The 13,965-nt window shown below is 41.9% G+C and overlaps 1 protein-coding gene across 3 annotated transcripts in view; it reads left to right on the top strand.

The window, feature by feature from the left end:
* Window positions 1-12,553, top strand: part of slc12a2 (solute carrier family 12 member 2) — a 133,076-nt gene extending 120,523 nt beyond the window's left edge. For all 3 annotated transcript variants that reach the window (XM_061293726.1, XM_061293725.1, XM_061293724.1), the window contains 4 exons: window positions 6,074-6,160; window positions 6,643-6,778; window positions 10,718-10,785; window positions 10,974-12,553. In XM_061293726.1, coding sequence (XP_061149710.1) covers window positions 6,074-6,160; window positions 6,643-6,778; window positions 10,718-10,785; window positions 10,974-11,109 — 427 coding nt within the window. In that variant the 3' untranslated portion in view covers window positions 11,110-12,553. The remainder of the gene's footprint in view (window positions 1-6,073; window positions 6,161-6,642; window positions 6,779-10,717; window positions 10,786-10,973) is intronic.
* The last annotated feature ends 1,412 nt before the right edge of the window (window positions 12,554-13,965 follow it).

The raw sequence follows: 13,965 nt of genomic DNA, 5'->3' as shown, positions 1-13,965 counted from the left end.
TTGGTAAACTAATTTTGTCTAGACAGGACAAACTAGTTAAATTATTACAGGTTACATTCCAACATAATCATACGATGAAGATATTCTGCAAACCCTAACATCTCCCTCCTGTTTTATCATATGATTATGTCAACCTCGATCAATCAAACATAAGTAAGAAAATACAATGAAAGCAATAACTTCCAGTGAAGATGAGGTTTTTCCTCAATACTCCAGTCCAAAGTATGTGCAACTCAAAAAACCTGCGGCCAGATTATGTGCAGGAAAAGAGTTACACGGTCCCTCTGCCTTAGGCGACCAGACTGTTATCAATCAAGATAAAAAACTGCTCGTGATTGTTCAGCCGTTGGGGGCTTGGCACGCCCACTGGTGGAGGGTGAGCACGATTCTCACCCCCTTCGCAGATCTGCTCCGTCCGGGGAGAACTTGGGAATGTCTGCTGCGTGGTCGTTGTCTTCAGTGGCTCAGGGTGGACTACCTGGCCACCAAGGGGGAAGAGGATTATTCTGCCTCTGTATGAACTGGGGGCGGGGACTGTCGATGGCTGATCTGGTTCCTTGCAGGAACCCTTCACTGGGACACACTGGGACAGATGATACCATGTATCTCCTTAGCCGGCCAGCCGGACAGCATGTGAGATGGGCTCATTCGAGATGTTTCTTCTGCTCCTCCCATCACTGTGTGTTGAATTCTTACGTGTCCTGTTAAGACTCCAAAAACAATTACATTTGACAAAACATTGAATCTTACAGTAGATGAAATCATTCTACTCCCCCACCGTTTTGACGCATTCACCTAATGTGTCAGTAGCGTCGTTGGGGAGCGAAAAGGACCAGCAAGGTGTCTCGGACACATTATCATACCCATCCCAGCTGGACTAGATGGTCCTGTCTTGTCCAGCCACAGGAAACGGGCCTTCTCCATTAAACCATCATGTCAGCTAATGTTAGGCTATTGTCATGATATCATTAAAGAATAAAGTTCCTCTTATCTTTCAATGAACATATACAGTGCCTTGCGGAAGTATTCGGCTCCCTTGAACTTTTCAACATTTTGCAACATTTCAGGCTTCAAACATAAAGATATAAAAGTTAATTTTTTTGTCAAGAATCAACAAGTGGGGCACAATCGTGAAGTGGAACAAAATTTATTGGATAATTTAAACTTTTTTAACAAATAAAAAACTGAAAAGTGGGGCGTGCAATATTATTCGGACCCCTTACGCTAATACTTTGTAGCGCTACCTTTTGCTGCAATTACAGCTGCAAGTCGCTTGGGGTATGTCTCTATCAGTTGTACACATCGAGAGACTGGAATTCTTCCCCATTCTTCTTTGCAAAACAGCTTGTGCTCAGTGAGGTTGGATGGAGAGAGTTTGTGAACAGCAGTCTTCAGCTCTTTCCACAGATTCTCGATTGGATTCAGGTCTGGACTTTAACTTGGCCATTCTAACACCTGGATACGTCTATTTGTGAACCATTCCATTGTAGATTTGGCTTTATTTTTTTGATCATTGTCCTGTTGGAAGATAAATCTCCGTCCCAGTCTCAGGTCTTTTGCAGACTCCAACAGGTTTTCTTCCAGAATGGTCCTGTATTTGGCTCCATCCATCTTTCCATCAATTTTAGCCATCTTCCCTGTCCCTGCTGAAGAAAAGCAGGCCCAAACCATGATGCTGCCACCACCATGTTTGACAGTGGGGGTGGTGTGTTCAGGGTGATGAGCTGTGTTGATTTTACGCCAGACATATCGTTTTGCATTGTGGCCAAAAAGTTCAATTTTGGTTTCATCTGACCAGAGCACCTTCTTCCACATGTTTGGTGTCTCTCCCAGGTGGCTTGTGGCAAACTTTAAACAAGACTTTTTTAAAGATTAAAGATTAAAGTCCCAATGATCGTCACACACACACCTGGGTGTGGTGAAATTTGTCCTCTGCATCTAACCCATCCCCGTGTGATTTTAATCCATCCCCTGGGGGAGAGGGGAGCAGTGAGCAGCAGCGGTGCCGCGCTCGGGAATCAGTTGGTGATCTAACCCCCCAATTCCAACCCTTAAGGCTGAGTGCCAAGCAGGGAGGCAATAGGTCCCATTTTTATAGTCTTTGGTATGACCCGGCCGGGGTTTGAAACCACAACCTTCCAGTCTCAGGGCGGACACTCCACCACTAGGCCACTGAGCTGGTTTATGGATATCTTTGAGAAATGGCTTTCTTCTTGCCACTCTTCCATAAAGGCCAGATTTGTGCAGGGCACGACTGATTGTTGTCCTATGGACAGACTCTCCAAGCTCAGCTGTAGTTATCTGCAGTTCATCCAGAGTGATCATGGGCCTCTTGGCTGCATCTCTGATCAGTCTTCTCATTGTTTGAGATGAAAGTTTGGAAGGGCGGCCGGGTCTTGGTAGATTTGCAGTGGTCTGATACTCCTTCCATTTCAATATAATTGCTTGCACAGTGCTCCTTGAGATGAAGCTTGGGAAATCTTTTTGTATCCAAATCCGGCTTTAAACTTCTCCACAACAGTATCTCGGACCTGCCTGGTGTGTTCCTTTGTCTTCATGGTTCTCTCTGCGTTTTAAACAGAACCCTGAGACTATCAAAGAGCAGGTGCATTTATACAGAGACTTGATTACACACAGGTGCATTCTATTTATCATCATCAGTCATTTAGGACAACATTGGATCATTCGAATATCCTCACTGAACTTCTGGAGTGAGTTTGCTGCACTGAAAGTAAAGGGGCCGAATAATATTGCACGCCCCACTTTTCAGTTTTTTATTTAAAAAAGTTTAAATTATCCAATAAATTTCGTTCCGCTTCACGATTGTGTCCCACTTGTTGATTCTTGACAAAAAATTAAAATTTTATGTCTTTATGTTTGAAGCCTGAAATGTGGCGAAATGTTGTAAGGTTCAAGGGGGCCGAATACTTTCGCAAGGCACTGTGTGTGTGTGTGTGTGTGTGTGTGCGTGCGTGCGTGCGTGCGTGCGTGCGTGCGTGCGTGCGTGCGTGCGTGCGTGCGTGCGCGCGTGCGCGCATGCGCGTGTGTGTGCGTGCGTGTGTGTATACACTAGGGATGCACCGAAATAAAAATTCTTGGCCGAAACCGAAAACCAAAAATGAGGAAACCAAGGCCGAAAACCGAAAACCGAAACACCGAAAGAAATGTCAGTTATTAGAACCACAGCATTTATGGCTACATGTGTACTAACCTCACTAAAATCAAGGCATTGCAATAAACCAGTTACAAAAGTATGAAAATATTTATTTAGCACTGACAACAATGCACAATATAAATTAAAATTCAAAAATAAAATAAAATAAAAAGTTTAACTTGACCCAACTCATGTGTACATTAAATAATAATTTACAGGCTTATAACTGACTGTAAAATTAAATATGTTCTCTTATAAAAACACAAAGAGAACTTTCTTGCCTTTTCAAAAACGTCCCCCACAGACGGAGTGGGCGTGCTCGGTGTCAGTTTCCTTTTCTGTGTCGCCTTCTTCTCATATTCAGAATGGCGATCGGGATGTTTGGATTTCAGATGATGAATTAAACCCGACATGGAGAAACTTTTTGCAGATGCACCCCTTTCAGCATTGCATGTTTTGCAAATCGCTATCCGTGGGTCTTTCTCTGAGATAGTGAAATCAGTCCACACCGCAGACTTATCCCGTTTTCCCGCGTGCTGGCTGCGCTGTTTGCTCACGTCATCACAAGTTTCGGCCGTGTTGTTTCGGTGATTTAGGTCTTTCGGCCAAAAACCGAAAATGCACTTTTGTGTCATTTTCGGCCGAAAATTTTCGGTGGCCGAATTTTCGGTGCATCCCTAGTATACACACATCTATATATATACGTGTATATATATATATGTATATCTATATATATATATATATATATATATATATATATATATATATATATATATATATATATATATATATATATATATATATAAAAAATTAAAATTCCCCTCTCACCCTCCGCGGGTGGTCTCCCACTCCAAGCTCGGGTCCTCTACCAGAGGCCTGGGAGCTTGAGGGTTCTGCGCAGTATTTTGGCTGTTCCTAGCACTGCACTCTTCTGGACTGAGATGTCTGATGTTGTTCCTGGAATCTGCTGTAGCCACTCCTCCAGTTTGGGGGTCACTGCCCCAAGTGCCCCAATGACCACGGGCACCACCGAGGCCTTCACTTTCCAGGCCTTCTCAAGCTCTTCTTTGAGGCCCTGGTATTTCTCTAGCTTCTCAAGTTCTTTTTTCCTGATGTTGCCATCGCTTGGTATTGCTACATCCACTATCACGGCCTTCTTCTGTTGTTTATCCACCACCACAATGTCCGGTTGGTTCGCCATCACCTTCTTGTCAGTCTGGATCTGGAAGTCCCACAGGATCTTGGCTCGCCCATTCTCTGTCACCTTAGGGGGTGCTTCCCACTTTGAACTTGGGGCTTCCAGTCCATACTCTGCACAGATGTTCCTGTACACTATGCCAGCCACTTGGTTATGACGTTCCATGTATGCTTTCCCTGCTAGCATCTTACACCCTGCTGTTATGTGCTGGACTGTCTCAGGGGCCTCTTTGCACAGCCTACACCTTGGGTCTTGTCTGGTGTGGTAGATCTTGACCTCTATTGCTCTGGTGTTCAGAGCCTGTTCCTGTGCAGCCATGATGAGTGCCTCTGTGCTGTCCTTCAGTCCAGCTTTTTCCAGCCATTGGTAGGATTTCTTGATGTCAGCCACTTCACTTATCTGTCGATGGTACATCCCATGTAGGGGTTTGTCCTCCCATGATGGTGTCTCTAGCCACTCCTCCTCTGTTTGCCATTGTCTGAGACATTCACTGAGCACGACATCCGTTCGGGCCTTTTCCTTGATGTACTCATGGATCTTGGCTGTTTCATCCCGAACAGTGGCTCTCACACTCAGTAGTCCTCGGCCTCCTTCTTTACGGCTAGTGTACAGTCTCAGGGTGCTGGACTTAGGGTGGAACCCTCCGTGCATGGTTAGGAGCTTCCGTGTCTTGACATCTGTGGTCTGAGTCTCTTCCTTTGGCCATCTTATTATTCCTGCAGGGTATCTGATGACTGGCAGGGCGTAGCTGTTTATTGCCCGGATCTTGTTCTTGCCATTTAGCTGACTTCTGAGGACTTGCCTTACTCGTTGTAGGTATTTGGCTGTGGCTCCTCTCCTTGTGGCTTCATCGAGGTTGCCATTTGCTTGTTGGATACCAAGGTACTTGTAGCTGTCCTCAATGTCTGTTATTGTTCCTTCTGGGAGTGAGACCCCATCTGTATGGACTACCTTCCCTCTCTTTGTCACCATGCGACCGCACTTCTCTAGTCCGAATGACATTCCAATGTCTGTGCTGTAGATCCTGGTTGTGTGGATCAGTGAATCGATGTCTCGCTCGCTCTTGGCATACAACTTTATGTCATCCATGTATAGGAGGTGACTGATGGTGGCCCCATTTTTGAGTCGGTATCCGTAGCCAGTCTTGTTGATTATTTGGCTGAGGGGGTTCAGACCTATGCAGAACAGCAGTGGGGACAGAGCATCTCCTTGGTATATGCCACATTTGATGGAGACTTGTGCAATTGGCTTGTAATTGGCCTCAAGGGTTGTTTTCCACAGTCCCATCGAGTTTGCGATGAAGGCTCTCAGGTTCCTGTTGATGTTGTACAGTTCCAATATATATATATATATATATACACACGCACGCACGCACACACACACCCTAACCCACCAAAAAGAATTTAAAAATGTAGGATGACTTAGATGGTCCTCGTGTCGACGGACAAGATACATACATAGCAATACAGAGACATGGAATGGTTTTGTTTGTTCTATACGGCCTTCTGCAGTGTGAAAGGACCTTCATTCTACTTCCATTCATTTCAATGGAAAAAAACGCTTAGTTTTGCCTTTGTGAGCCAAAGTTCCACTTGAGCTATATAGTTTTTTTCAAGATGAAATATGAGTTAAATACTTAAATCATACCACATGGGTAATTTCTTGCTTTTTCTTTCCCCCACAATTCATCAGTGCTAATTTCCTTTGTATTTCCTGTGCAGAATGGCAACTCTGCTGAGCAAATTCAGGATAGACTTCTCAGACATCACTGTGCTGGGAGACATAAACACCAAGCCCAAAAAGGAGCAGTAAGTCTTTCTCATCAAGTGTTATGTGTTTTTTATAATTCAACAGTTGTTGGTATAATTATATTGTCCAGTTGGATGACAAGTAATCTTGATTATAATTATCTAAACTCAAATAATTTACTGTATTTGTTGATCAAAAATCTAAATACAAAACACATTTGGGCTGTGAATATTTTTTGTATTATTACTTTATTTAACAGACACTTGAGGTGGCGATAATGATGCTGTAATTTTGATAATAGCTTGAATTTACTCGACTCAAGTCATGCTACATACTGTAGGGAAAATGTGTTCTCAAAAGCTGCATTTTTTGTTTCTTTTCCGGCAGTACAGTTTATCAAAATTAAAATTATGTCCCACTCTACAATGTATTTTGTTTTTAGCCTTTTCTTTTTTCCAGTACTTTTTGTAAGATGAAAGGATGATTTTGTTATCCCTAGCTGGTATTGTAGCTTAAAGCATGATTGTATTCTCCTGTTCAGCATTGCTGCCTTTGATGAGACGATTGAGCCCTATCGGTTGAAAGAAGACGACATGGAGCAGGAGGCAGCTGAACGTTTGAAAAACAGCGAACCCTGGCGGATCACAGACAATGAGCTGGAGCTTTATCGTGCCAAGGTCTGTAACGCATATTATTGTTTATTCATTTGGTTATCTATTTTAATTTAATTTGGCCTTTCTGACCAGCTTATGCAGTATGTACAAACCGGATTCGGTTGAAGTTGGGAAATTGTGTAAAATGTCATTAAAAACAAAATACAACGATTTGAAAATCCTTTTCAACCTATATTCAATTGAATACACAACAAAGACAACATATTTATTGCTCAAACTTTATTTAATTTTTCAAATAATTAACTTAGAATTTCATGGCTGCAACACGTGCAGTAGAAGTTGAGAAAGCGCATGTTTACCACTTCGTTATATCACCTTTCCTTTTAATAACACTCAATAAGCGTTTTGGAAGAGAGGAGACTAATTCTCTTAGCTTCTCATGTGGAATTATTTCCCATTCTTGCTTGATGAACCGCTTCAGTTGTTCAACAGTCCGGGGTCTTCCCTGTCGTATTTTACGCTTCATAATGCGCCACATATTTTCATTGGGAGACAGGTCTGGACTGCAAGCGGGCCAGGGGAGAACCTGGACTCTTTTACTTTCAAGCCACGCTGTTGTAACACGTGCAGAATGTGGCTTGGCATTATCTTGCTGAAATAAGGAGCGGTGTCCATGAAAAAGACGTCGCTTGGATGGCAGCATATGTTGCTCCAAAATCTGTATGTACTTTTCAGCATTTATGTTGCCTTCACAGAAATCTAAGTCACCCATGCCATGGGAACTAATGCACCCCCATACCATCACAAATGCTGGCTTATGAACTTTGCGTTAACAGTCTGGATGGTCCCGCTTCCTCTTTGGTCCAGAGGACACGACGTCCAGTGTTTCCCAAAAAAATTTGAAAAGTGGACTCATCAGACTTTTCCACTGTGCATCAGTCTATTTTACATGAGCTCGGGCCCAGAGAACCCGGCGGCGTTTCTGGATGTTGTTCATAAACGGCTTTTGCTTTCACTTCCCTGGTTCTTTTGCTTTGCATGGTAGAGTTTTAACCCGCACTTACTGATTTAGTATTTACTGACAGTGGTTTTCTGAAGTTTTCCTGAGCCCATTTGGTGATATCTTTTACACACTCATGTCGGTTTTGAAGGCAGTGAGGGATCAAAGGTCACGGTCGTTAACTCTTGGTTTCCGGCCGTGGCGCTTACATGCAGTGATTTCATCAGATTCTCTGAACCTTTTGATGCTATTATGGACCGTAGATGTTGAAATCCCTAAATTCCTTGCAATTTTGCTTTGAGAAATGTTCTTAAACTATTCAACTATTTTCTCACGCAGTTGTGGACAAAGCCCCATCCTTGCTTGTGAATGACTGAGCATGTTTGGGGAAGCTCCTTTTATACCCAATCGTGGTACCCACCTGTTCCCAATTAGCCTGATCACATGTGGGATTGATTGATTGAATATTTATTGATCCCCAGGGGTGGGGAAATTCAGGCCCCAGCAGTATCCATACCACAGAGTGGGTATACAAAAGACAGATGGCATGAGCGCAACTCAATAGGCTCTCATAAGGCTGCCACACAACGGCGCCACAAAGAAAGCCAGAAAGTGCTCAAGATAAAAGCCATCAAAGCAAAACAAAGCTAAAAGACAAAGGAAAAAAAAAAACTGTGGCCAACCAGCACCCCTCAATACAAGAGAACACCCCAAAACACACAAAATAGCCTCCACGGGGTCCATAGACAGGTGTAACGGCAGTCCAGTTCAACGGCGCCCAATGGACCGTGGTCGTGAATCGGTGAAAAACATCACAAAGCAGGCAAACGTGTGAGCAGCGTCCTGGGCACCCAGTCGGATGCACGTGCAGATGGTCACCACGGTGCTAGCATGGCGAAAGTCGTTGGTTCCGACGAGCACGAGGGAGCGGAGTCCCCACAGGGGTTGCGGTTGCAAGGCCAAGGCGAGGGACCCGGTCATCACTGGCCGGATAAGCAGGAAGCCGCCGTAGAGTTACGCCGGTCTCGACCGATGATCCCGGTCCCAGGAAGAAAAAATAATAATACAAAATATCCGATCCGAAGAGATACCGAGGTGCGGTAGAAGGCACCAGCATCGCCGAATAGACAAAAAGACAGAAGGAAAAAGGAGAAAAGAAAGAAATAAAGAGGAAAAGAGAGAACACTGCTGGGAGGCAGCCACTTACGGCGCCATACCGAAAGAAGATGTTCCAAATAGGTGTTTGATGAGCTTTTCTCAGCTTTGTCAGTATTCTTTGCCACCTTTCCCAACTTCTACTGGACGTGTTGCAGCCATGAAATTCTAAGTTAAGTATTATTTGGCAAAAAAAAACAATTTACCAGTTTGAACATTAAATATGTTGTCTTTGTAGTGTATTCAATTGAATATGGGTTGAGAAGGATTTTCAAATCGTTGTAGTTTGTTTTTATTTACATTTACTCAATTTCCCAACTTCAACCGAATCCGGTTTGTAATTAATACTGACCACAAAACAGTTTGTCACGTGTGGAATGGAGCAGGGTGACCAAATACAGTTTGGACCAGGGTTTATTCATGGGAAAATGGTGGTGGAGGACAGGATGAGGGGAACAAACACAGGCAGTCGAACATGGCAACGGACGAGCAGCAAAAATGGATGGGAACCAGACGTGTGGAAAACGCAGACAGAGTGAGCAGGGTAAACAGGATAAATGGGACGATCCGACAGAGAGTAACGCGCAGACAGGACTTAAATACAAAACAAGTAACAAGGGGCAGATGACGGTGATTACAATGATTACAGGTGGGACACAGGAGGGGAGCGGCGAAAGCACAGACGCGGGACAGAGACGCGAACGGACACCATGACAACGAAACACGCAATGTGACACACAACGGTAGCAGAAGGCTTGGAGAAGTTCTACTCCACGGGGCAGAGATGTGATACAGTTCAGTGAGATTTTAGACAGACAACTCCCCCATATATTTTTTTATTGACAGAATATTCCATTTTACAATAAAATAAAATTTTCTTTGTCATTAAAGAACTACTAAGGAGAATTAAAGAATAAATTTATACAAACAATCATATTCAGAAAATTCGATACAATGAAATCTCTCTCCATAGATTTTGCTCTATTATTCAAAGTGACATTAAAACCTCAGTAGCAATTTTGCCGGCTAAAACAACACACATAGATAAGCAGGACGGAAACTCTGTCAGGTTTATAGCATCAACGATTGGCGAGTCATTTACATTTACATTATCATTACATTATCGTCGGCTCTCTCCACCCCAAAAGGAGTGCTCCTCAAAAGCGAAAAACCAATGCGCTTGAATCATGAGCCACCCAACTGACCTTGGGCCATCACGTGACTAATATGACAACAACAATTATTTCTGCCTATTATTGGTTTTAAATAGCTATAGTAACATTGTGGAAAACACATCCACGCATTTGTGAAGAGTGGTCCAAAATTCATCCTAATATTTGTGCACATGGGATCTGCATACTACAGGTAACGTTCAGTTGAGATTATTGCTGCCAAAGAAACTTCAATCCAGGTTTTCACTTGCGTTTTGTGCATGTTTACGTTATTCTCCATAACAAGGGAAAATATCCAATTCTTTGTGTTTTGTTTTTTTACCATACTCTGTTTACTCTTTTGATTAAGAAAATATTAAACCTTTTGTGAGCAGTTAATGCAGAACTTCCAAAGGGTTCACATTGACATTTTTCCTTCTACTCTACCTGTGTCACACTGCCGAAACTGTCAGACTCAAGTGCACACCACATGGAGTAATACAGTATGTGTGAAACTGTATGTACGGCTTAGAAACCGCTGCTTGTGTGAACTTTTTTTTTTCTTTGTTTTTTAAAACGTAATTTGTGGGTGCTAAGTATGGACTGGTTGACAATAAGCTTTTTGTGGTGCAGTTCTTTATGTACATGTAATTTGTTAAAGGTTTGATTGAACATATTTGACGTTTGTTTTTCCAGACTAATCGTCAGATCAGACTCAATGAGCTACTTAAGGAACACTCCAACACAGCCAACCTCATTGTCATGTAAGCCACCTCTGCTTGAGTGTTTGTGCTTGTATGGGTAGAATATATGGGTAAATTAGAACTGCAAATCGCCTATCCCACTGCGTTGGTTACAATTGCGAGTGATTTTTATTACAAATGCAGCTTTTTTTTTTTAAATTTGTAGTGGTTTTCAAAAGCAAACTGACTGTATTTTTTGTTTTCTTCAGGAGCCTGCCATTGGCCAGAAAGGGTGCAGTGTCTAGTGCCCTGTACATGGCCTGGCTGGAGGTGTTGTCTAAGGACTTGCCACCCATCCTTTTGGTGCGTGGCAACCACCAGAGTGTTCTAACTTTCTACTCTTAAAAGCAACAAAAATAACACATGAGGAATGATTCTTACATCCACCTACTGTGTCTGTTTGACATAGTCTGCTCGACTGTGTCGGTTAGACAAACATAATGACGATTGAGTTAAAAAAATAAAGTGACATGATTAAAATACAGAATGGATTGTGCTGAGGAAAAATACATAGAATTCAAGTGGTGAGTGTAGGGTGCTTTTTAAAATTTACCAACTTTTTTTTTTTTTTTTGTTCCTGAAATGTATTTTCTCCAATCTGATTCACATATGGGAATGTCAGTTTCTCAAAACGGTTCTACAAAAAAAAAAGATTATTGCATCATCTTCAATTTGGTGTGACATGGAATGATCGCACTTGTTATTACAATGACTCAACCCGTTAATGTTAATGTTTGTGAAGCCTCAATATTTAATTACCTTGCTGCTTTCCTTAAGTACTTGGAGAGAAGCACATAGAATGCTTTGCAACACCTTTTTAAAGCCTTATGGATGTGCCTTCCATTTAATCACATTAATCTCTAGTTAGATGACAATGTTACTTATTATATGAAATAGTAGTTCATTTTATTGATTTTTTTCAAATATGAGTCCTTCTTAGTGGAGTGAATTGCATGAATAGAAGGGGTCTATTCGTTTTAACTCTTCCCACTTTGTTGTGTTGGGCTGTTGTTATTCTCTGCATTAACTTTTGAGTCTTCCTTTTAAAATATTGTAATATTTCTAATGCCTCAACTACTCTGCAAAAGACACGATTAGGCTTTTAAACAAATGCCTAAAGCATTGATAGAATGGTCTTGAGTTGAAGATTTAATTTGTGGCTGTCATTTTTCATTTGCTGCAGTGTGTCACATTAACAGTAGCCTATTGCAGCTCATGTAGGTTCACAGGTTAGCCTATTGCAGCATATGTAGGTTCACAGATTAACCAAATGGTTTCATTCAACAAAATGTTTGTTCCTTGTATTTTACCCCTGAACACGTCACTATCGAACAAGCTAGTAAACTTTGCCTTAATACCAGAACTGATTCAAGTTTTTGTAAGCCATACTTGTTAGTTCAACTTCTTGTTTTCAGCACAAATAGACAACCGCAACTACTGTATGTATGTATTAACGCGTATGTATGTAATCACCGTCCGCCCATAATGGTCTCTTGAATTGTTTAATGTAGCACAGCTCTGCAAGTAGCAGGTTCTGTGGTGACTCAACATATAACACATCCAGCAATCATACAGTTTAGATTTACTATTGTACTCACATCCTCTTTATCTTGTTTGTCTTCAGGATATATGATGAACTGCTAGTCTTATCCATAGTGACCTTTTTTTCAAACTTGAAAGATTTACAGTTCTGAATAATGTAAAATTGAAATTTGAAAAACCTATACCACTATGCATTTTCACGTGTGTCACATATGTAATAAAAGTCCATCTCTCAATTTGAAAGGTCCACTCGCTTCGCTTCACTTCATTTTGTGTAGGACACAAGGCATGCATTACATTAAAAAAAATTTGATCAACTGAAGAGTTACGAACATTTTTTGAAAGAGAGCTAGATCTTGGGTACTGATTATTGTGAAGGGCTACTTGTTTGATATACAGTGGTACCTCTACTTACGAAAGCCTATACTATAGGCCCTGTACAGTAATCCCTCGTATATCGCGGATAATTGGTTCCAAGACCACCCATGATATGTGAAAATCCGCAAAGTATTTTTTTTTTTAAACATTCAAAGTCTTTTTTAGACATAAATTTTTTTAACATACATACCGTTTTTTTCCGTGTATAGTGCGCAATATTTAACTAATTTATTGTCCTAAAATCTGGGGTGCGTATTATACATGGGTACAAAAAAAAATGTTAATTTTTATTTTTTATTTTATTTTTATTTATTTTTTTTAAAGAAAGTCATGGTACAACAAAACCAACAACAGGACTGACCGACAAAGTCGTGGAACAAAAAGACAGGGTGACATTACCAAAGACAGGAACAGAATGACAGTAACACATCCAATGATCCAACGGTGAGCGAGGGGCAGACAGGACTTAAATACAAAACACGTTACATCGATTGAGGTGACACAGGAAGAGAGGGGCGACGCGAACAGAAACTATGGCAACCTAGACACATAGCAAAACTGGGGACGAGACATGACAAATCTCCCCCGAAATAAAACTCACCTTTCTTCTTGTTTGTTGTCAATCGCGCATCGCATTCAGCCATCCTGCCCAACACAGTCAGTAAAATTCATAATTGACGACACATCGTTTGATGCGATGGTGCAATCCTTGATGGTGTGTTATTGTCAAATTTTGTTTGTTTTTTAATCTCCATCGCAGACCGTATATCATATGGAGACCGCCATTACAGTATGCGCAGAACGGATGCGCAAGACACGTCAGCTATATAAAGTGCGAGAGTTCAGTTCTCTACCTATAAGTTTCAATTCACAGTTTAATTAGCAGTTTCAATCAGCAAATAACAAAATGCGTATTACAGGTAATATTTTATTTCACAACACTTTGCCTTGTTCCTTTCGTCTCTGCTGTTCACTTCAAACACCCTCCATACGACCGCAATGCTCTTGTATCAGACGCTCGCTCGATCACCTGCTAGTTTGCTGTCTGTCACAATGTACCCTACACAAACCCTACTGGAAGTACGATGGCGGCGCGTGCACACGCAGCGGCCTCTCTCTGTCCCGAACGGTGTTTTGTTTTGTCGTTTAATGTGGGTTTGTCCGACAGTTTTGTGTGTTCGTCTCGTCGCACCGGGTTGTGCTACAAGTACAGCGGGCTGGTTCAGCTCGACATCGGCGGAAGCGAGTTTTGTGGCGATCTGGACTTTGAAGCAGGGACAT

The sequence above is a fragment of the Syngnathus typhle genome, linkage group LG12, assembly GCF_033458585.1.
Source record: "Syngnathus typhle isolate RoL2023-S1 ecotype Sweden linkage group LG12, RoL_Styp_1.0, whole genome shotgun sequence".
Taxonomy (NCBI): domain Eukaryota; kingdom Metazoa; phylum Chordata; class Actinopteri; order Syngnathiformes; family Syngnathidae; genus Syngnathus; species Syngnathus typhle.
This window is presented reverse-complemented; position numbering and strand designations above follow the sequence as displayed.